The sequence below is a fragment of the Carassius carassius genome, chromosome 17 (genome assembly GCF_963082965.1).
Source record: "Carassius carassius chromosome 17, fCarCar2.1, whole genome shotgun sequence".
Lineage (NCBI taxonomy): Eukaryota > Metazoa > Chordata > Actinopteri > Cypriniformes > Cyprinidae > Carassius > Carassius carassius.
In genome coordinates, this window is record NC_081771.1 from 26,815,270 (window position 1) to 26,837,337 (window position 22,068).

The window sequence follows — 22,068 nt, forward strand, 5'->3', positions numbered from 1 at the left end:
AACTTGTAAAACTTACTTTTTATTAAAAGAAAATTTCAACTTGTCTATTGTCATTATTGTTTGACGTAATGTTTAGTATATGAACATTTGTATGTATGCTACTCTACACATGACTATGTACAATAGCTAAGCTTATTGGGGGAGGGATTTAACATCTGGAGCAGGGGGACGATCCACTCTAAGCTCAAATTAATACTAATCCCCACCCTTTGCTGTACATTATATCCTCCATCTTTCATGGTAAACCTTTTCTCTAAATCGGATGCTGTTGGACATTTATGTCTGACCTTGTAGAACTGTCTTCTGTCAGCAAAGGGGCTTTCTGAGGTTTTCCATTGGTTGGTTTCAGTTGGCCACTTTCCCATTGGGGCATTAGAGAGGTCTTCTCTCAGTATTAATCCTACAGATGGGAGGAAGTGTAGGGTCACGTGAGTGATGACTGGCTGATTGAGGATTTGAGGTTTGTGTGGGTCTTTTGCGTGCGTTACAATTTTTTTTTTTTTGTGATTTATCAATGATCCCTTAATTTATGTAAATCACTGTTTAAGTTCTGATCTAACCATTTGGCTTATGTCTGTTTTGGAGGTGAGAATGTAAAGCTGAGAAGTCGTAGTCATTGCTTCTCTACCTGTTTCTTCAGAGGGTCCCATGATTTGTATGCCTGTTTTTCAGGTGGAGAATGACCAGGCAAAAGCTGTTGCTCTTGAGGAGCTGGAAAAGACTTTAAGACAGCTACACGAGAAAACTGAACTCGCCTACAGTGACAAGATGAACCAACTCAATGCGCAACTACAGCAGCTGGACACTGTAGTTACACAGGTACAACACTAACAATTGGTCAACTGCCATACAGCTACAGCAAATGAGAACAGTCCGCTCACTGTAACATACTTGAATATTTGATTTAACGTTCCCTTCAAGTGTTTGGTATTATATTAATTCTTTACTACTGACGAAGAAAACACAAGCACTAGAAAATAGTGCTTCCAAGTTTTTGAAGTTTTACAATGTTCATTTAATTTTTATCTAAAGCCTGGAATACACTATAGATATTTTTTTTTGTATCGGTAGCGATCTCCGTGTTTGTATTTTTGTATTTAAGTTCAGCCAAATAGGAAAATTCTCATTAATTACGCACCCTCATGTCGTTCCAAACTCGTTCATCTTTGTTAAACAAATTAAGATATTTTTTTGGGGAGAAATCCGAGAGCTTTCTGACCCTGTAAGAGAAGAAAATGTTGAATAAAGTCAATATTTTAGTTTTCTGTGTGCACAAAAAAAAAAGTATTCTCATAGCTTAATAAAATGAAGGTTGAATTATTGTCACGTGGACTGTTTTAACAATGTCCTTACTACCTTTCTGGTTCTTGAACATTGTACATGTTGTTGCATTGCTGTCTGTGCAGGGTCAGAAAGCTCTCAGATTTCACCAAAAATATATTCATTTGTGTTCCAAAGATGAACAAAGGTGTTACAGGTTTGGAACGACATGAAAGACGCTATATCGCATTTTTTATTGCTGGTGTATTGCCTTCGATTATGAACACTATATTGCTTAGCTTGTCAGTGAACTAAGGCTCTGTGTAGTAAATGCCCCTCCATTTGAAAGCACATGATGGAGATTAACTACTAATCACAGAACTGGCTTTACTGACGAGATGCGCATGATAATCACATTTGGTTATTTGCACAGCCCTAGATGCTGGTGTACATAAGAAGTGGTGGGTGGGAATGGTAACAAAAGGCCTAGCTAAGCTTTGGTAGAGCTGTTGTTATGGTTACATCTTTGCATGCCTTTTTAGTAGATGAAAAACACCACACATTCTTACAGGAGCCTTATTTAAATGCACACTACATTGTCTGATCTGCTTTATCTGCTGTTTTCCCACCTCTTTTTGGCTTTAAATCTATCAGTCTCGACAAGCTGTCTAACTGCATGGACATCCACAGACAGACATGTTTTCAGTTAACTTTGGCAGCAAGCTTATTTTATGAGGCTTACAGAAGTTAACCTCTTCCTTATTTGTTAGTTGCATTGACGCTTCTTGAGCAAATGCTTACGGTTTTCTTTCTGTGGCATCTCTTCTGCCTCTTCCTCAGCTGCGAGCGGAGGTGAGCGGGCTGCAGGTGGAGCTAGAGGGCAAGCGGGCAGAGATGGACACACTGGAGATGCTCCTGCAACGCAGAGACCGGGAGAACCAGGAGGGAGACAATCTACTGGCCATGCGCAGAGCAGACCTCAGCACGGCCACACAGCAAAGGTCAGCGGACCTGCAGGGATACAAAAATAGGGATTTTGTGGAACTAACCGAGGGTCTGCGTACGGTTTAAGAGAACAACCTTGTTTTCATACTTTGAGTTTATCATTAAAACCTTTGATTTTTGTCCCTGTAAGACAAGACCTGCAAACAGCACGTGACAAACTACAGAGGATGCTCATAGAGATGCTTCGAATCACTATGGCAACAGAAGAGCACATCAGCCACAAGTTAGGGGTTTGTGTGTCAGGTGGTCAGGCTGGAGACAAAACTTTGCCCAGCTCTAGGACAGCCAACAGTAGATGTGATACACGTGAAATGGGTAAGTTTCTGTTAGTCTGTTGGATGAAATCTATACTGATCACCTACTATTGAAAAGTGTTCAATCTTTTGATATATAAAATGTATACAAATAATTTGTATATAAATATTTGAAGGGATAGTTTGCCCCAAAAAATGTAAATTGTAATCATTTACTCACCTTCCACTTGTTCAAAATTTGTAAGAGTTTCTTATCTTCTATTGTGTTTAACAGAAGAGTTTTGAAGAATGTTGGTAACCAGTTGCTGGTAGCCATTGACTTCCATAGTATATTTTTTTTCCGTACTGTTGATGTGGCTACCGTGCATGATGACAGAAATGATTTTTTTTGTTGTAAATTACCTCTTTAATGATTGCACATATGAAAGTTGCTAAGACATTTTTTACAGCCTTTAAAAAATATATTTTAGAACTAATATAAAGGAAACTTTGGCAGATTATTTTCTAAATATAATTTAATATTTTTAGTTTACTTTCAGACAGATTGGAACAATTAATTTATTTTTGCATTTTTTTTGATCGGTGTAGAGGGAGATGCTGATTGTAGTATGTGGTCTTCGGCTGTGGACGAGGGGTTAGAATTGTCTCAGAGGCTGTGTGAAAGTGTGTTCTCTGGGCCGGAGGGAGAGATGGAGGTCGAAAGTGAAGAGCTCATGCTGGGGGCCTGTACACGTCTGCGCACAGCTGTGGATAAACTACTAGAGCTGCTCTCAGAGTCCTCACAACAGGTGCCACACACACACACACCCCTGACCTATCCACTACTGTCAGTTGTATAGATTATGCACTATCGATGGCCACAAGAACTTGTTATAGGTCACCAAGTCTTCCATCCTCATATTGCTATGTTACTTTTATGCACATGTATGTTCACAAAATGGTTTGTGGTAGGGCTGTGCAAAAAATTGAATGCGATTTTCATGCGCATCTCACCAGTAAAGGCGCTCCTGTGATTAGAAGTACATCTCCAGCACGTGCGTTCAGATCAGGGTTGCCAGGTTTGCAAAACAAATCCTGCCCACTTGCTTCTCAAAACTAGTCCAAAACTAGCCCAATCGCATTTCCAGGAGGTTCCCTGATTAAAAAATGGTGTCCCGGGGTTAAAATACACGTTTTTTGGTAGGTTTGCCTTGGTAAATTTCGCATTTTAGGGGCTAAACATCACGTTATTGATATTGGGGTCGCTTCAACCCACGAACATGAAAAACAACCGCGGACTTGGCAACACTGGTTTAGGTGGAGCGGCATTTACTACACAGAGCCATAGTCTACCGACAAGCTACACAAAATTACTTTCAGAATGGACAAAGAATCGCCTCCGATTTTGAAATCGATTTTGTGACTATATATTCTATACTTCTAATAACAGGAGCACCTTTACTGTCAAGATGCGCATGAAAATCGCATTCGATTTTTTGCACAGCCCTAGTTTGTGGTATCAATTTTGTGACACAATTTTCTCATGCTTTAAAAAAATCTTTATTTTCCAGCTTCAGTATGTACTCTTCACACTGGAGTAAGCTGTTAGTGTTAAAAGTTGGTGTCAGTAGGAGTTTTGTTTTTTTAGCATGAGACTTCTTTCACCAAAACAAGTCTGTATTGTTTTTATATCATTAATAATAATAATAATAATAATAATAATAATTTCCTGTTATGGCAAAACTGACTTCGGTCAGAGTTGTTTGATCCTTCAAAAATCATTCAGATATGCTGATTTGGTGCTTAAGAAACCTTTCTTGTTCTGAATATTAAAAATATTAAAGTCGTTCAGCTGAATGTTTGTGGAAATGGTTATACTTTTTTTTTGTTTTTTATATATAGTTCAAAAGAACAGCATTTAAAGAATTAATTTATGTTAATATAAAATAGTACAGATACTACAGTGTAGTAGTATTTATGCTGTTTTACTTTATTAATATTTTACATTAACTTATCTATACTTTCTATATACATTTTGTTTGTTAGCAGTTTTAACTGTAGCGACTGTTTCACCCAATTTTGCTTTTAATCCATATGTCTGTCTTTTCTCTCTTCCTGTTGTTCCCTGCTGTAGTTGGAGCAGATGTGTGGTCTTCAGGCCGTGCTAAATGAGCAGTTCAGAGATGGAGGTGAGGCTGGAGCGTCTCAGCTGTTTCAGAACTCTCAGCTCCTGGAGCAGCTGGATCATGAGGCTAATCTGAAGAGCCAGCTACAACTGGAGCTGCACAAGGCCGAAGGTCAGAATACCTATATATGATCTGCTGTTGTCTATTGTATTACTTTCTCTGTATCAGGCACTTATCTCATTTGCTCATTTATCATGTCCTGTGTGCATTTTATGTGTGGCTCTAGGTCTGATGGAAGGCTACGTAGCTGAGAAAGTAGCTTTGGGGGAGGCACTTCAGCAGAAGGAAACGCAACAGCAGCGTCTGGCAGAGAAGCTGGAGAGCGCACGCATCCAACTGCAGCAGCTCAGTGAAAATCATACCCTCCTTCTGCGCCAGAGAGAAGCTCTCACAGCCGGCCTCGGTGACACTGAGAAGGGTGAGAGAGGAACACTTTAGGGAAATGATTTAAACTGACATGCTTTAGTTTAATTCTCAGATTGAATTACATAACATGAAACATTAGTTTTGTCATTCGGTACATGCCAAATAGTCATGGCCTGTTAAAGGTGCACCTGTTGCTTTGCACACAGAGTAGGGGTGTATGATATGTATCCTCTTTGATAATATCATAATTATAGTATTAACAATACAGCAATTTAGAGCATGACACTTGCTAAACCAAAAATGTTGAGTGCACATGCGTAACGTAGCCTATTTTAGCTAGGGGTGACCCCGAATAGTCGATGAATCGATGCTTTGATTCGAGGAGCCTGATTCGACTACCAATCTAACAGTCGAATATTCGCGGGGTGTTATTGATTTTTGCCATTTTGACTACCGTATTTTTCTGACTATAAGTCGAACCGGAGTATAAGTCACATCAGTCAAAAAATACATCATGATGAGGGAAAAAAACATATGAGTCGCACTGGACTATAAGTCGCATTTATTTAGAACCAAGAACCAAGAGAAAACATTACCGTCTACAGCCGTGAGAGGGCGCTCTATGTTTTCAGTGTAGACTACAGGAGCACTGAGCAGCATAGAGCGCCCTCTGGCAGCTGTAGACGGTAATGTTTTCTCTTGGTTTATTTCTCTTGGTTCATGTCAAATTAATTTTGATAAGTCGCACCTGACTGTAAGTCGCAGGACCGGCCAAACTATGAAAAAAAGTGCGACTTATAGTCCAGAAAATACGGTATATGGGGGAGCTCAAATGTCTGATTTCACATAGAACTACCGGTTTTCTCCCAATTTTATATACAGCCTATTATGATAAAGCTGTAAGAATCTGAAAAGGAAGAAGCTTCAAATTAATATTTTAAAGTGCGTGAATAAAATCCAACCATCCCTATCGATTTATGTTTCACTTTCCATAATCCATGACTGACAGAGGAGCATCTTGGCGGCAGGGACTTAAAACTTAAACATGACTTAAACTGACACAGGCAGAGACTGGATTTTTTCAAACAGGTAGGGTACAAGTGATTTCAAAACACTTTAGAAGGTGTATATATATCATAGATATATTATTTATCTGATATAAGATGCATTTGGTTTTGAGTCAAGCGCTTCATTGTAGTACTACGGTGATATCTCTTCAGCGCACATCGTGAACAGGTCAAACTAGAATGCAGAATATGAATAACTATGACTGGGAATGTTATATACATACTATTATAATGAGAAGACCATTATACTAAAATGCTATGAATTTTTAGAGTTTAGCTGTCGTGTTTCTGCACATTGTTTCGTGAAGAATGTGTCCACAAAAGGAGTTCGCATTTAAAGCCGCGTAGACATGTTCATGTGCATTTGGGGCCTTTTTGCAAATAGCCTATAAGTCTTAATATCAACATTCTGTTGTATAAATAACAAAGCGTATTCTATATGAAATTGAGTTGAATCCCTTCGATTAAAAACTTGCTATCAAATGCGTCACTCTACTGGTCATCTTCAGCGTGCGCAGCTCAAAACAGAAATACAGAACATTAACTGCTAACGTTTTAGGCTAACGTTATAATGAGAGCACTATTGTAAAAAAATAAATAAAATAAAAATATATAAAATTATGGTTTCACCGACATTAAGTGTTAGCTATTTGTTCATCAAAACATAAAACATTATTGTGGCGAGTGGAGCGGGGCCGAGGGACGTGGGAACAAGGAGGGAGGCCGGCAATGATTGGGAAATCAGTGACACCTGCGACCCACTGCCGGTCTCGAGTCCCACGTAGGAGATGGAAGGATATAAAACTGGAGACCGGCAGTGGGTCGCAGGTGTCACTGATTTCCCAATCATTGCCGGCCTCCCTCCTTGTTCCCACGTCCCTCGGCCCCGCTCCACTCGCCACAATTATTTACCCCGTTTATATATGCAAAATGTTCATTACACATTTTCCCTGTGTGTTAACATCAGTAATTATGTTAGTCAAATGTCTGAGTTGACTTCTTTTACCCCGCCCCCAAACATATGATTCGACTATCAGTCGAATATCTGCAAGATTCGAAAATTCCGATTCTACTATGAAAATCCTTAGTCGGGGACATCCCTAATTTTAGCGGTTTTGCCCAGTATCAGCACAATTACAAGTGTCATTAATTTTACAAGGGTGTAGTAAACGATAGGTAAACATAGTTACATTTTTAGACGCACTGTTGTCCGTTTAGTTTTTTGTCAACGAATTACCAAATCACAAAAGAACTGTTTTGTGTCTCTGACTGACACAGCAGTACTTTTTTACTGCGTGTTTGACCAAATAATTTTAATGGATTATTAAAAGACAGAATGAATCAATAATTTTAACAAATCTGCTGCCACCTAGAGGTGGTTTTAGTTTCATATTAAATTATAAAATAATTTTTCATGAATGAAATGATACTTTAAATATATAATTAAAGAAGAAAAAAAAAGAATCCCATAGGATTATTCATGCAGTTGTAAATGCAATTCAGACCACCTTTAAATTACATTAAACAGTCTGCATTTAAATAATACATGCATAATTTAATGCATTTAAATGCCACTTCAGGTGTATCTTCTGTTCCACTTCTACATTGCAAAGATACATTTTGTTGATACTGATTTCATTTGATATGTTTTATTATTCTATTTGATTTTATTATTAATTATTAATATTATATAAAATCTCCTGGAAATCATTTTAAGGGGGTAAATATTGCCTTTGTCACTGCTGTGAACTAACCACTGCACAGAATATGTAAATTTCTGGAGTCGGCTGATCGCGACAGGATCAAACCAGCCAAAGTATCAGCACTAAAACACACGTTGCCAAATAATTTTCTAATTATCGACAAAATCCTGGAAAATATGAAGGTAATTTTTATCAGTATCATACACCTCTAACAAAGAGTGAACTTTAAGATTGTGTGCTCGTGATGGAGGGTTTAGTTTCATCCTACAAATTCTTTCTACTCTGTAGGCTTCCTCGACGCAGAGGAAGAGACAGGTTTGTGAAGATAATCTGCGACTGAAGTAAAAGTTTGAGTTGAAAAATTGTGCAGTTTGACACTAAATGCATCCGTTACAGATGAATTTTTATTTTTTTTATTTTTGTGGTTTATTATTAATGCTCTTGCTTATCCTATCATTTTTTTTTTTTTTGCAGTTTAACTTGCTCTAAACCTTTGGTTTTAAAGGTCCAAATACTTGTTAAATTCTCTTATGAGTCTTTCTTTGCCAATTTCTTTTTGATCCAGTTTGCTGTGCTTTATCTGTGCATTGAGAGAATGCACAAATGATCCAGAGCTCCTGTGCATGTTTGCATCTTAATTTGCAGTTTGTGTGTTTTGTTTACTTGGACTCTGCAGTTGCGTATTGATTTCATTCATTGGTTCTCCTGGGCTCTGTGCAGCTCTGCTAGCGGAGACTGAGCGTCTGGGGCAGGAGTGTGTGGAGGTGCAGCGGCAGGCGGAGAAGAGCTGCGGTGGTTTGGCGTCCCGTCTGCAGATGCTGGAGCAGGCCTTGGAGGAGCAGGAGAGCCATGCGCATCAGCTGGAGGAAAAGCACCGCATGCAGACTGAAGACCTGCAGCAACATATTGATGCTTTGGAGAGACAGCTCAAACATAACCGCCAGTTCATAGATGTGCGTGTTTCCAGCGGTTTATTCAAGTGTCTGAAATTCAGCACCAGAAAAAGTGAATGTGAGCTTGGGGAAATAAATGACTCTGCCTTTTTTTTTTCTCTTATGTACAGGAACAAGCAGTGGAGCGGGAGCATGAGAGAGATGAATTTCAGCAGGAAATAAAGAATCTAGAAGATCAACTGAGACAGCCATCTAAAGTATACACAGGAGGGGACAGCAAGGGTCAGAGGGTAAGGGTTTATGTCTAGAACTTTATGTGTGTGTTTGTTTTAACGTACTGACACCCTTTTTGTGACTTTTGGTTAATATGTGACGAGTATGTGAGCAGAATGAAGTGGCAGTAACTTCCCATTCCTGCTCAAAACATTCTACAATCACTTTACTCTGGCTCCACTCTGGGCTTTTTCCCATTACTGTTTGCAAAGAAACTTAATGATAGATCAATCCTTTGTCATGTCTCTTGTGTTTTGCTCACCAAAGCTGTATTAATTTGATTACAAATACTGTAAAATGGGTAAATTGTGAAATATTAATTTCTGCTTGTACAAAATAGTTTTTTATTTAATTTATTCTATTTTAATGTAGAATCGATTTTAAAATATTTTAAGATGTAATTTTATTCCTGTGATGGAAAACTGAATTTTCAGCAGACATTATTCCAGTCTTCAGTGTCACATGATCCTTCAGAAATCATTCCAATATGCTGATTTGGTGCTCAGAAAACATATCTTATCAATGTTGAAATCTGTTGTGCTGCTTGATAATTGCATGGAAATTAAGTGAATGATTTTTAGTATTTTTTTATTTATTTTTATTAGAAATTTGAAAAGAACAGCATTTATGTGCCTGCATTTCACATCGTGGAGCATAAGAAAACATCAACAATTACATGCTCCAGCCAAAGTCAAAAAAACCTGCAGCTCTTGATTGCTCACATACTGTGTCCGTCACTAAGAGCCTAAAGACATTCTGATCCTCTGACATCTCTGAATGATTTGAATGTTCATTTAGATGCTTTTTTTTTCTTCTCCCTAACTGAATCTTGTAGATTGAGGACTTTGTTCTTCAGGTATGTTATCCAGCTGTAGTCATTTATGTGCTGGTCCTGTGGCAAATATGCATGGCTTATGCAGCATTTCGAGTAGTAGAGCATGTGATAGATATTGTCCATTCATTTTCTTGTTTGTCAAACTTCTTCAGCAGGTGTACATCAGTTATGTCTGTATTTCATGTTGTTTTCCCTCTTCCATCCTCCTACTCAAATACACACATACACAAATCCTCTTTCCTCTGAAATGTATTTGTTTACTACTGTAGTAACTTCTGGAGGCTTTATTTAATAGCTTTATTGCCTAAACTGTACTTTTGTGTCTATTAATTTAAGGATTGTCTTCTTGTAACCCCCTTAAAAGTCTCAATCTGTTGAAAAACTGTTGCTTTAATAATTAATGGCTATTTTGTGCTGCTGTTCGGCATGTTTTTCCACTTGGATTCTGCTGGACTACTTTTTTTGGACTAGGACGTGTTCCTGACTTTTTTTTTATGGATACATGACTTTTTGTGTGATTTTTGTACAGGTGGAAAGTCTTCAGGCTCTGATCAAAGATAAGATGGAAGACTATAGTGTACTGTTGTTAGCAAAAGAGCAGTGTCAGCGTGATGTGGAAGAGCGTAATGAAGAGATTGAAAAATTGGCCGCTCGTATCCGTGAGTTGGAGCAGGCATTGCTGAGCTGTGCAGAGGCCAGCCGAACGGTCACACAGCTGGAGCAAGAACTTCAGAAAGCACGCAAGAACCTTCAGGAGCTCACACAGGTGCACAGAAACAAATGAAATACAAAATGCATTTTCCACTGCTTCAGTTCATGTTAAAGTTAATGTTTGGGGCAATATTTTGTAGCATGAATATTAAAATAGTTCTAATCAGTAGTGGTCTGTGTGTTTTTACTTTCAGGATAAAGAAGCTTTACAGCAGCAGCAGTATGCTAATAAGCTTCAGATCTCTGCCCTACAGTCCAAACTTGATGAGACCAGACACCGTTTCCCTGATATGACCCCTGACCCCAACCTCCGGGAGCAGCTTGAAGCCGTACAGCAGGATCTAATGACCAAAGAACAAGAGGTGAGTGTATATAAAAAGACCGTGAAAGAGATATGAAATTACTTTTAGCATTCTGTTTTGTTTCTAGTTAGGACATGCACAATGGAAATTGATTTAAGAGTTTTCATCTCTCTTAGGTGGAGTTGCTGTCAGAACGTATAAGTGAGCTTGAGAAGGATTTGGTAGTGAGGGAGGAAGAGGTCAGACAACTAGCACTACAGCTGGAGCTCAAAAACACAGAGAGCAGAGCTACAGAAGAGCAGCTCCACACACACATAACTCACCTGCAGGTTAGTCTGTGGTCTCATACTTTTATAATGAGTGTAGCCTGGCAGTCCTATCATTAATTTGTTCACAGTCTTGGATAAATTGTATTTATAGCACAGAACCTTCATTCAAATTCTGTAGTGGATTTATGTTAATGATTGTCTGGAGGATGTTAAAAAGCCAGATTGACTTCATTCTGTGTCCTGTAGGAGACTGTGGACACTTTAACAAGGCGACTAGAAAAGAGCTGTGACGAATCCATCCTTCCGCTGCCTTCTGCCCTTCTGGAGGAGAAGAATCTGGAGATCGACCACTTAAACCAGCAAATCCTCCAGCTGCAGCAAGAGCTTGACATGACCAGTGATAATAAAGTAAGACAAGTATGTCCATGTTTGTTTTTTGTGTTCCTCAGATTTCTTACTCAGAAGTATAAAAAGAAATGTTAATGGAACTGGAATTAAGAGGATTCAGAATAGTTCCAGGTTTAAATTCCCATCTCTGATATACAGAAAGATTGGAGTGCACTTATTACAAGTAAAATAGATATAAGTTTATTGTCTTGTTTAATTTGAAGATCTTTGTCAGTTATTTTGTAGCAATTAAGTATGCTTGTAACTAGTCCTCATTACCATTTTCAGACTCTGGAGGAAAAGCAAGCTGAGATTGAAGAGCTGCGCTCTCTGGTTGAACGTCTTCGTTGTGACCAGCAACGTTTACGGCAGGCAAAGGAAGAAGAGACTGAGCAACTCCACGAGGTTATTAACAAGCTTCAAGAGGAGTTGAGCCAGCTTGACCCCAACCATCATGAGGTCAGTGACCCCAACACTGACAGCCCTGAGTCATCTGACTTCCCCTGGTCCCCTCATCCTTGCCAGCAGAGGGCGCCTGAGGAAAGCCTGTGCCAGGAGCTCCGCAGCCACACGCTGCAGTCGTCTCGTGCTCGCTTGCAGGAGTTACAGCTTGAGCTGGAGCGAGCAGCCGAAGAGAAGGACTCTCTTCAGAGACTGTTGCTCTCCCAAGAAGAACAGTATGGAAGCCAGGTGGAGGCACTCGGCCAGAGTCTCAGAGAGGAAAGGGGGACGGTGGCTGTGTTGGAACAGGAAGCAAATGAGCTGAAACTCCAGCTGGAGGAAAAGCGGACAGAAGCTAAGAGATTGGCGGATCGTGTGGAAGTGTTGGAAGATACAGAGCGAGCTCATCAGTCCAGGCTTCGAGAGTCTGAGCTCCAGCTGAGAATAGTGGAAGAGAGAAGAGACGAGGTCCAGCAAGAGCTTGACAGGCTGCAGGAGGAGGTGAAGAACCAGTGTGTTGAGAAGAAGCTTCTGGAGAACCAAATCTCAGAATTGCAAAACAAAGAAGAGGATTATCAGAATGAACTTGACTCTTTACAGTTCAAACTGGATGAGCTTGAGCAAAATGTCCAAGAAGGCAAAGCCACCATCATTGCATTGGAGACGAGCAAAAGAGAACTGTCTATTGAGAGAGAGGCTCTGAGAAAACGGGAGGGATGCCTCCAGGAGGAAATGGAGTGTTTGAAACAGGAAGTGACATCAAAGACTAACTACATCAAAGAACTACTTGACCAACACAAGGATACTGTGGCCAAACAAGGGGAAGCTCAAAAAGAAGTACTGGTGAGATACTTGGGAAAACATTTCATTATTAATATATATATATTTTTTTAATCAATCCCTACTCACTACAGTTTTTAGTGTTTAGTTTTCCTTTCTTACCGTAGTGGAATTTTAACAAGACTGCCCTATAAACAAACTGTAACTTGAGCTATAACTCTGTGACTTTACTCTTGCCATGAACTATGATGTAAACCGTGAGTTATTTGGGAAGTGCTTTACAGATTCTGTAATTAGTTGCAGATCAACCATGTTTTGTTTGTGTTGTTTGGGTATTGCCTGAAATTACAGAAGAAAAAAAGGGGAGGGACGAGAATAGAATGATTTAGTCCAGCCCTTTGGCACATGAGAGAATAGCTCACATGGGAAGTACATTTACAAAAATAGGAAGTCCGTCTAAAGTCTTTTAAACAGTTTACTTTTTAAAGCTTGATCTAAACTTTGGGATTGGTTAGTGATGAGCTAAAGTTAAAAGCTGCACTGTTTTTATTTGCTTTGTTTAGAGTCGATCGAGCAATGTTTCAGCGAATTACATTTAATTTCTTGGAACTTTCTTTCTAGCAATGAGCCACTTTTGTTGTAATTGAGCAGGAAGCAAAACCTTGATTGCTTTAACGTAACAGTTCTAGGTCATTTTTGGATTGGTTTGTTCACTGGTTAGATAGTCATGCATTTTTGCAAATGACTTGCTGCAGATTTGAGCTAGTTCTTCTGCTCATTTATCAGAGCATAACCTTAACTTAAAATTGTTTTGTAACTGATGTAACACATTTTGTGTGTGTGTGTGTGGGATGTAAAGAACTGACATTTCTGAGTGATTATTTTTGCAGACGTATGCTGAAGAGACCTTGGCTAAAGCGGAGACTGCTTTACGTGAGCGAGAACAGCAGCTGATCCACCTGAGGGCGGAGCATGATGCTCTAAGGGCGGAGTTAGCAGCTGTGAAGGAAGGGCTTAGTACCAGCACAGAGAGAGCTGAAAAGCTACAGGAAGAGGGACGGGTATGTGGAATAGTTTCTTAACTGACAAACCAATGTGTGTATCTATTATGACTGTTTTATACAAAAGCACCCAGAATGAAAAAGGGAAAAAAAGCACTTTTTTGGAAGTGTAAATTCAGTTGCTGATTTGATCTTTCACCATCAGACGAAAGATCGTGCATTGGCTGATCTCGAGGTCCATAACCAGCACCTGAAAGCAGAGCTGTGGAGTCTGCAGGATGACCTGGCTGTGCAGGAAGAAGAGCTGGCCTATCAGCAGCGGGAGCTAGAGCAGCTCAGACAGCGCTGCAACCTGCAGGACCACCATCCCAAACACGGCCACCGCTTTCTTGAAGGCCTTTCCCGTGACCCATCCCTCTCTGCTTCCCTGTCTTCACCAGAAGTCCTGCGTAGGTTGGAGTGCAGTGAAGAGCACCCCTCTCGTCTGCAGGTGTCTCACCTCTCAGAGCTCAGTGCACTACACAATGCCAGCCTAGAGCTCCACAGCAAGCCTTCGCCTATGGATCAGGACAAAGAGAGACCACACCCCAGACAAACTTTTATCCCACCTTCAGAAGAAGTCCCACCTAGCACACACACTGCATCCGCATCCCCTTGCTCTCTTACTGTGTCTGAACACCTTTCTGTGCTTGACTCCCTGGATACAGATAAGGTAAGCATGCATTTAACTTTTTTTTTTTCCCAAAGAAAGGTTCCAGCGCTAATTAGAAACATTAAAAACTCTTATTGAATTCCATTAATAAAATAAAGGAAATGGCATTGTTTGTTCGACCTCAAAAAAGAAAGCATAGCTTGATTATTTAATTGATAAAAAACAAGTACCTGTTCCCTTGAATTTTTTTCTGGTCTCTGTATTTAGATTTTTTATATAAATGTAGCATTTAATTTGACAGTTTCTAAATTCATGCATCTTTGTTTCATCAATCTAATCAGAAAGACTTGTTACAATTTCAACCAAACATTTATACTGTATTTATTGATTTTTGTCCTAAAAGCGCTGCACAACAGAAGTTTACGGTGTATATTTAAAAACATTAATAAAAAATGATGTAGGTTGAATGTTAATGAAACTGTAAGTAGATTTCTTCAAATTAATGAATTTCTATAATTCATGGTTTCTCTTTTTTTTTTCTATTGATTTATCACCCAGCCTTATTGCTAGATAATGGACAGTTTTATTGGCCACAAATTGCAATAGTTAGAATTGATGCCATATATGTTTATTTTGTTGACGTCATGATGGTGTGGTAATGGTGTAGCTGTTATGTTTTAAGGTTCATGAATTGGACAATTCAGATGTGACACCATCTCTGTCTCCACTTGGTTCCAACTCTCCTGTGTCTGTGCCAGAGTGGGTCAGCGATGGATATGGCAGCAGTGAGTTGTGTTCTTGTGCATGCTTACATTTCTCTTGGACGGACTGGATGTGTTTAATTAAGGTTAAGATCATTCTCTTAGTTAATCTTACTGTGTTTGTAGATGTGAGCTCAGAGTTGGAGGCCATGCTGAGGCTTGAGTTGGAGAATTCAGAGCATTTAGATGCTCATTTTGTAGAGTATCTGCGCTGCAGAGGAATGTCACCAGCTGAAAACACCGATAGTGCTGCAGGCAGTATGCACGAGAGCCACGAGGCCCTCACACCTGAGTTACAGGTAAACTACCCTCACTCATACATGAAGAACTGATTGATTTCGTGATTCTATATCTGTGTGTATCATTTACAGGCTATGTTGAAGCACGTCTACCAAGAAAGCTGTAGAATCCTGTCTTTGTCCTATCGCCCTGCCCCAACTGGACAGTCCCGCCCAGATTCTGAGCCTGCCCCACCCCCCTCCTGGCAGAGGGAGAGACGGGCCTTACAGGAGACCATCTTATCACTCAGAGAGCTGCTCTGCAGGATGGCTGAGAGGGAACCCAGGGTAAGGCTCATCTGTGCATCACTGTCCTGATAGATCCTTAAAGTAGGAATGAAACCGACAGACAACCAAAGACATGTAGTAGATTGTGTGCAGCTAGTTTTTCAGCAAAGTTTTAATCATGTTGATAATTTTTTTTCTGGTTAAATATGATGCACTAGGCTTTGTAGGGTTAAAGTAACTTGGAAGTTAAACTGCAGATCCAGAGTGATTGTGTGCAGTAGTGTGTGCGTTCCAACAGTTCACTTACTTTTGTTTGTGCTTCTGTATATGAAGACTGACAGTGGGGATGTGGACTGGAGGCGTGAGCTATTGCAGGCTGTCCGCAGTGTGTTTGACAGTGAAAGGGAATGGCTTCACTCTCAGCTTCAAGCTTTCATGGCAACTGCCACTCAGATGGACCACACCTCTTTGCTGGATCAGTTAAAGAAACTGTTTCAGAAGCAGGTGCTGAGAAGCCCAGAATATGATGCTGATGTTCTCATATTAAATTAATTAATGTGCTTTCATTTATTAACTATACTGATTTTCTTTTAGGAGGAGCAGCAGTGGAGATCTCTAGAGCAGCTGTTCAATGCAGACCGTCACAATCTATTGGCTGAGGTGCGCAGCCTGCATGCGCAGCTGCATACAAGCACCCAGCAGAGCCAGGAACAGCTGCAGGATTCCCTACACACTGCAAAAGAACAGGGCATGGAAACGCAACATCAGCTGCATAAAGATGGTATGCTTTTCACATTTCATTTTAGCGGACAATGGACAGCAAGTATTGAAAAACCAACAAAAACACTCCCAAAGGTAGAGTCTAACTCTGTGCACTGTTTAGTTGAAGAGCTGGAGTTGCGGCTGCAACAGGAACAGACAGTGTCCCATGATCTTCGCTCCTCTCTGGAAGCTGAGAAAAGTAGAGGATTGGAGTGGCAGAGGCAGTTGGAGGCGGAGCTAAATGCTGTGTCTGTGCTGAAGGCAGAGCTAGAGGAGACCAGGCTAGAGCTTCAGACTACATCCAAAAATCTAGATGAATTGAAGAGCCAAATCCACAAGCTCAGGTACAGCAAACATGCAAACACACTTTGCCACTAAGTAGAATGCCATATTTTTGTTTATTTATTATTTTTTTCTGAAAAATGTTTGTCTATCTCTTTCAGGCAAAAGCTGGAAAATGTTGAGGGTGAACATCGGGCCTGTCTACAGGAATTGGAGAAAGAGCAAGCTAGAGTACAGGAACTCCAGGAGGACCTTCAGCAGCAGCAACTCATCAACCAACAGACCGTTGATCAAATCCACCAAACACAGGAGGTGAACCACATTTTTGATGTATTAAACTACTGATAAACTCAGATGAACCACATTCCCCACCAATTGAAGAGGTTATCAAAATGATTCATATTCATTTAGTGGCTTTTGTTAGGGTTAAATAATTTTGTCAGTATGTGTTTTTTTTTTGTTTTGTGTATTTTGAATGAATTATTGAATGATTTCACTCAGACCCTGTTTACACTTCAGTTTCTTCTGTCCTCTTTCGACCACTTCTGACCAGATTTTTTTTGTTTACAACAGGCTTTAAATGTGCAAGCATCAAATGTCAGTCAGCTTAACTCCGCACTGGACCAGGAGCGTGTCACATCCAGTAACCTGCGCTCTGAGCTCCAGATCGAGCAGTCTCGTTGTGAGGCCCTGCTGGCCCAGGAACACGAACGCACTAAACTTGCACTTTCCCGCCTTGAGGATGAACGCTCTCGATCAACAGAGCTCGCAGATTCACTCTCTCGCCAAGCCCAGCAGCATACACGCTGTTTAGAGGAAGAAGCTCGTAGACAGGAAGCAGCCAGCGCCCACGACAGAAAGTTTATACAGGACCTACGGGCACAACTGGAACAGGAGAGGCGTCAGGGAGAGGACCTGGCAGCCATGTTGGAACGTCTGCAAGGGCAGGTGCTGGAAGGGAAGCGCAGGCAAGCGGAGCAGGCAGAGCAGGAGGCATACAAGTTGCAGGAGGAAGTGAGGAGGCTCCGTGCTGCCCTGGAAGGCCTGCAGACTCAGAAAACAGAAGTCGGACGCACTCTAGAGGCGGAGCGACAAAAAGCTGCTCAGTTACAAACAGAGTTGGATGTGATGAAAGAAAAAATGAGAGTGGTGAAAGAGAAGGAGAGAGTGAGGGAGGAGCAGATGGAGAGGCAGAGGAGACTGGAGAAACAGGAGCAGGTGGAAAAGGAGCGACGACAGGAATGCACCAATGAGAAACTGGTGAGGAAAAATATTCTTCTCTTAAAGGGATAGTTCACCCAAAAATGTCAGTTCTGTTAAAATTGACTTACTGTTGTTGTTCCAAACCAATAAGACCCAAAAACTTAACTTAAATCAGTTCATCATAAAACGATCATATCTCTTCACAAGATGTGTAACCTGGGATTCAATTGATTGTTTTTACATCCCCTTGTTTGACTTTCACTGAAACGGCAGAAACCACTCTATTTCATTCAAGATATTTTAAAGGGATATTTCACCCAAAAATGACAATTCTGTCAGTAACTCACTCTCATGTCTTTCCAATCTCATGACCTTTGTTCATCTTCAGAACACAAATTAAGATATTTTTGATGAAATCCGAGAGCTTTCTGATCCTCCATAGACAGCAATGTAACTGAAATGTTTCCAGACCCAGAAACGATATTATCAAAAGATGTTCATCAAAAATATCTTAATTCCTTATGGGTTTGGAATGACATGAGGGTGAGCAATAAATAACTGATTTTTCATATTTGGGTGAACTATCCCTTTAATTTGTGCTTTGAAGTTTAACCAGTTTTATGGGTTTGGAACAGTTGATGGTTAATAAATAAAATATTTTGAGTGAACTAACCCTTTAATTTGATATGTACATGATCATCATAGTTTGCTGTCATTGTTTAAGAGCACTGAAGTTATTTGATGAATTGTCTCAGTTGGAGTTGGAAGTGTTGCGTGAGAAGGATCAGCAGCGGTTGAGGCAGCTGCAGCAGACATTGGCTGATCTGGAGCACAAAGAGAAACAGCTCACATCAGAACGCCTGCAGAGAGAGACCCACTCCAGTGGCCTGACTTTCAGCCAGAATGCACTCACAAACATCTCTCAGGTAACATTCTCCAGCCCGAAGTTTTGTATCGGCATGTCTGACTTGTACTCTTAAATTGCAAACCCAAGCTTCTTTTTGTTTTACACCCAAAATTTTCAGTTTGTTAAATATCTGTGTGATAAATAATAAATAATCACACTTGGCATATACAAACAATTGTTTAATGCTGGCCAGGCATATACAAACAATTGTTTAATGCTGGCCAGTCTATATTTGAAGTAACCAGACCAGCTTACCATATACCCAATATATACCCAGTCCTATTTATTCTCACAATCTTTCACTCAGATGAAAATGTTTGTACAGATACAAAATAATTTGTCTGACATTTGAAATGGACAAAATAGGTTTCGTTGCACTGTGTTGGTACAGAATGTTTACAATCATGTGCTAAAGGGATAGTTCACCCAAAAGTGAAAATTTGCATAATTTTACTCACCATCTTGTCATTACAAAACTGTATGTTTGGCTTAATGTGATTGTGAAACAAGATATTTTAGAGAATCCTGTTAACCAAATAGTTTCAGTGCTCAATAAAATCAGTTGTATATTTTTATCCATTGTAGTGGAAGTTAATGGGAACCAAAACTGTTGCAAATGCAAACCAATGCAAATTATTGGCTCAAATTTGATCTGATTTTCATGTGACTTGGATGTTCAGATCAATATGGGGGGGGGGGTGGCAGACACATTGAACAGAAATGAGAGTTCACTCTGACAGTAAGAGGTCCAGAAATACCCTGGCTATCCTTGAGCACAAAGTGAAGAAAACAATCGTTTGTTTTCAAATTGTGCAACCCTATAAACCCCATCAGGTTTTTTTTTAATTGCAATTATCAGGTATCACAATCTTTCAAATTGATCTTGTATTTATTTGCAATACATTTGATCATCTGCTCAATAGGATTCTACCTCATCCACTAACTCTCTAATGGAACGTTTGCTGAAGGAGAACGCAGAGTTCTCTGAGTGTCTCGCTGCTCTGAGTGAGGAGAAGATCTCTCTTAAACACACTATATCCTGTTTGGAGAGAGACCTGCAAAGCCTGAAACAGCAGGAGCAGGTAATATTATTAACAACTAGTTTCTTCCTTTTTAATTTTTTATTTTGAAAAGCAGACCTTTTTTAACACCAATGAAGACATTATGCAACCAATTAATTCACCTGCTGAAAAATCTTGCATGATTATGTTGAAGATAAATGCAGTTCTTCATCTGTTTTAATGTTCAATCCATATGTATTTTGGTTCCAGGTTTGAAGTGTTTGGCTGCAAAAAAAAAAATAATAATAATCATGCCATGTCCATAAAAACGATATAATTGCCAGAACAAATTTACCGGGATTTTTGAAAAGGTCCTGTTCACACATGATCTATTAATAGTAACTTACCGATAATTTACCAGTAAAGTGTATGTGTGAAAGGCGCTAATCTCTTCCACTGTATATTCCATTAATTTGAATTAACGTTCATCTGGAAAAACAGTGTTGTGCATTATCTCACTAGATTTGTAACGTAAATAATTTATAATCCTTTGCCAACACAGGAGAATACATCAACCAATGTCTAAATATTCCATGTATAATATATCGCGATTTCAAAATGCAAGTTTCTGCATGTGGCCAAATATTAAAATTTAAAACATAGTTTAATCAAGCTGAACAGTGAAACATCATCAGGCCATTGGTGCACTCTGCAGGTATTTGTTTTAATACATAATGTGCTAAAGTTATGTATAGGCATATTACATCATGTATTTTAACAGTGTTGTTCAAGAAATCATGTAATTTCTTGGTTTTAATATTTTATTTGAGCCAACTATTATTGCATAATCGTTAGTTTCTATATAAATAGTCATACCAATGCCTGGTTTTCACTTAGATCTGTTTGTGTTATTAAAAAATATCAGATTACTGGTTTGTCAAAATAATCAGTAGTTACAGCCCTAGATTGGTTAAAATATTTTTAAATACATCTGCATTGTTTTACTTTTTTTAATTAAAATATTTTTTTTCATTGAAAGCGACAATAAGTGGTGATATAGCTCTTAATTTTCCAAGAATATGAAACAGCTTTCATTCTTAAGGTCAACCATATATTCATGAAAAAGAAAATTGGTTTAAATAAAGAAAGCAATAACTTTGCCATAGTATCCTTTCAAATGTTAAAGTTGCCACAGTCATTGCATGCTTTCCATGTGCTGCCCCCCGAAAAAAGTTCAGGCTCAGGATTTTTTTGTTTGTTTGTTTAACCCTTGGATTTGGTTGTGTATGTCTGTCTGTCTGTCCGTCAGGTGAAATCTCCTGCCATTACGGAGCAGTGCATTTTATCGGAGAAGCTGGCCTGGCAGAAGGAAAAAGCAACTCTTCAGGATGCGCTGCGTAAAGCAGAGGCTGAGCTCTCAAAAGTCACCGCTAGCAATGAAAACAGACCCACCAATAACAGGGTAATATGGACTAATGAATTAAATGTATAAGCAGTTGCTTTATTTTAACGGTTTAATGTAGTGTTTGGTTTTTGACAATTTGAAAATTTGTATTTGAAGTAATCTGATATTTTAGCTTATTTGAATAATTTAACAACACAGTCACACTTCTTTGAAATTGATTAATGTCATATGGGTTTTTTATTACATTTTTTATATATAGTTTTAGTGTATTTGAAGTGCTTGCTTTATGAATGTGTTCCTGTAGGTACAGCGGCTCTATGAGAGATACCTGCGAGCAGAGAGTTACAGGAAGTCGCTGGTGTATCAGAAGCGTTATCTGCTGTTGCTGCTGGGAGGGTTTCAAGACTGCGAACAGGCTACTCTTGCGCTTATCGCTCGTATGGGTGCGCAGCCGTCGTTGAGCCAATCACAGGCCTCCAGACCCCTAAACCGCTTCAGAACAACTGTCAGAGTTGTCATCGCTATCTCAAGGTAAAAAGAATGGCTACGTAGATGTGTCTAGCAAAGTTAGTATGGAGTTTGGAAAGCGCTTGCATGTGACCGTTTCAAGTTTAGAAATGTTTACATTTGTGTTTAAACGGAGTTTCCATTCCAGTTTTGCCATCGTTTAATGGGTGGTTACTGAGTTTCCTGACCCCCCTTTTTTATTTATTTATTTTTAGACTGAAGTTCCTCACAAGGAAATGGCAGAGAGCTACAAGGAAAATCTCAGTAGGCAGTGCTACAGTTAACGGGCATGGAACAGGACCAAGCACAGGTAAGTGTGGTACGTTGTTCAGCTCGCAGACTTGATTTGGTAGTTCTGCAGGTGATTTAA

General features: G+C 39.6%; 1 protein-coding gene across 6 annotated transcripts in view; it reads left to right on the forward strand.

Annotated features, from left to right (window-relative positions):
- The window catches only part of pcnt (pericentrin), a 40,113-nt gene that overhangs the window by 16,518 nt on the left and 1,527 nt on the right, over window positions 1–22,068 (forward strand). For 3 of the 6 annotated variants that reach the window (XM_059571507.1, XM_059571504.1, XM_059571505.1), the window contains exons 23-50: window positions 673–819; window positions 2,101–2,261; window positions 2,396–2,580; window positions 3,108–3,307; window positions 4,633–4,795; window positions 4,911–5,102; window positions 8,541–8,773; window positions 8,884–9,003; window positions 10,351–10,587; window positions 10,727–10,894; window positions 11,011–11,163; window positions 11,350–11,511; window positions 11,779–12,774; window positions 13,602–13,772; window positions 13,918–14,424; window positions 15,047–15,149; window positions 15,252–15,424; window positions 15,497–15,691; window positions 15,965–16,135; window positions 16,226–16,412; window positions 16,515–16,737; window positions 16,837–16,987; window positions 17,249–17,935; window positions 18,634–18,804; window positions 19,709–19,867; window positions 21,096–21,248; window positions 21,496–21,722; window positions 21,914–22,017. In XM_059571507.1, the coding sequence (XP_059427490.1) occupies window positions 673–819; window positions 2,101–2,261; window positions 2,396–2,580; window positions 3,108–3,307; window positions 4,633–4,795; window positions 4,911–5,102; window positions 8,541–8,773; window positions 8,884–9,003; window positions 10,351–10,587; window positions 10,727–10,894; window positions 11,011–11,163; window positions 11,350–11,511; window positions 11,779–12,774; window positions 13,602–13,772; window positions 13,918–14,424; window positions 15,047–15,149; window positions 15,252–15,424; window positions 15,497–15,691; window positions 15,965–16,135; window positions 16,226–16,412; window positions 16,515–16,737; window positions 16,837–16,987; window positions 17,249–17,935; window positions 18,634–18,804; window positions 19,709–19,867; window positions 21,096–21,248; window positions 21,496–21,722; window positions 21,914–22,017 (6,499 nt within the window). The remainder of the gene's footprint in view (window positions 1–672; window positions 820–2,100; window positions 2,262–2,395; window positions 2,581–3,107; window positions 3,308–4,632; window positions 4,796–4,910; window positions 5,103–8,540; window positions 8,774–8,883; window positions 9,004–10,350; window positions 10,588–10,726; window positions 10,895–11,010; window positions 11,164–11,349; window positions 11,512–11,778; window positions 12,775–13,601; window positions 13,773–13,917; window positions 14,425–15,046; window positions 15,150–15,251; window positions 15,425–15,496; window positions 15,692–15,964; window positions 16,136–16,225; window positions 16,413–16,514; window positions 16,738–16,836; window positions 16,988–17,248; window positions 17,936–18,633; window positions 18,805–19,708; window positions 19,868–21,095; window positions 21,249–21,495; window positions 21,723–21,913; window positions 22,018–22,068) is intronic. The other 3 variants (XM_059571508.1, XM_059571506.1, XM_059571509.1) reach the window with 2 other exon arrangements.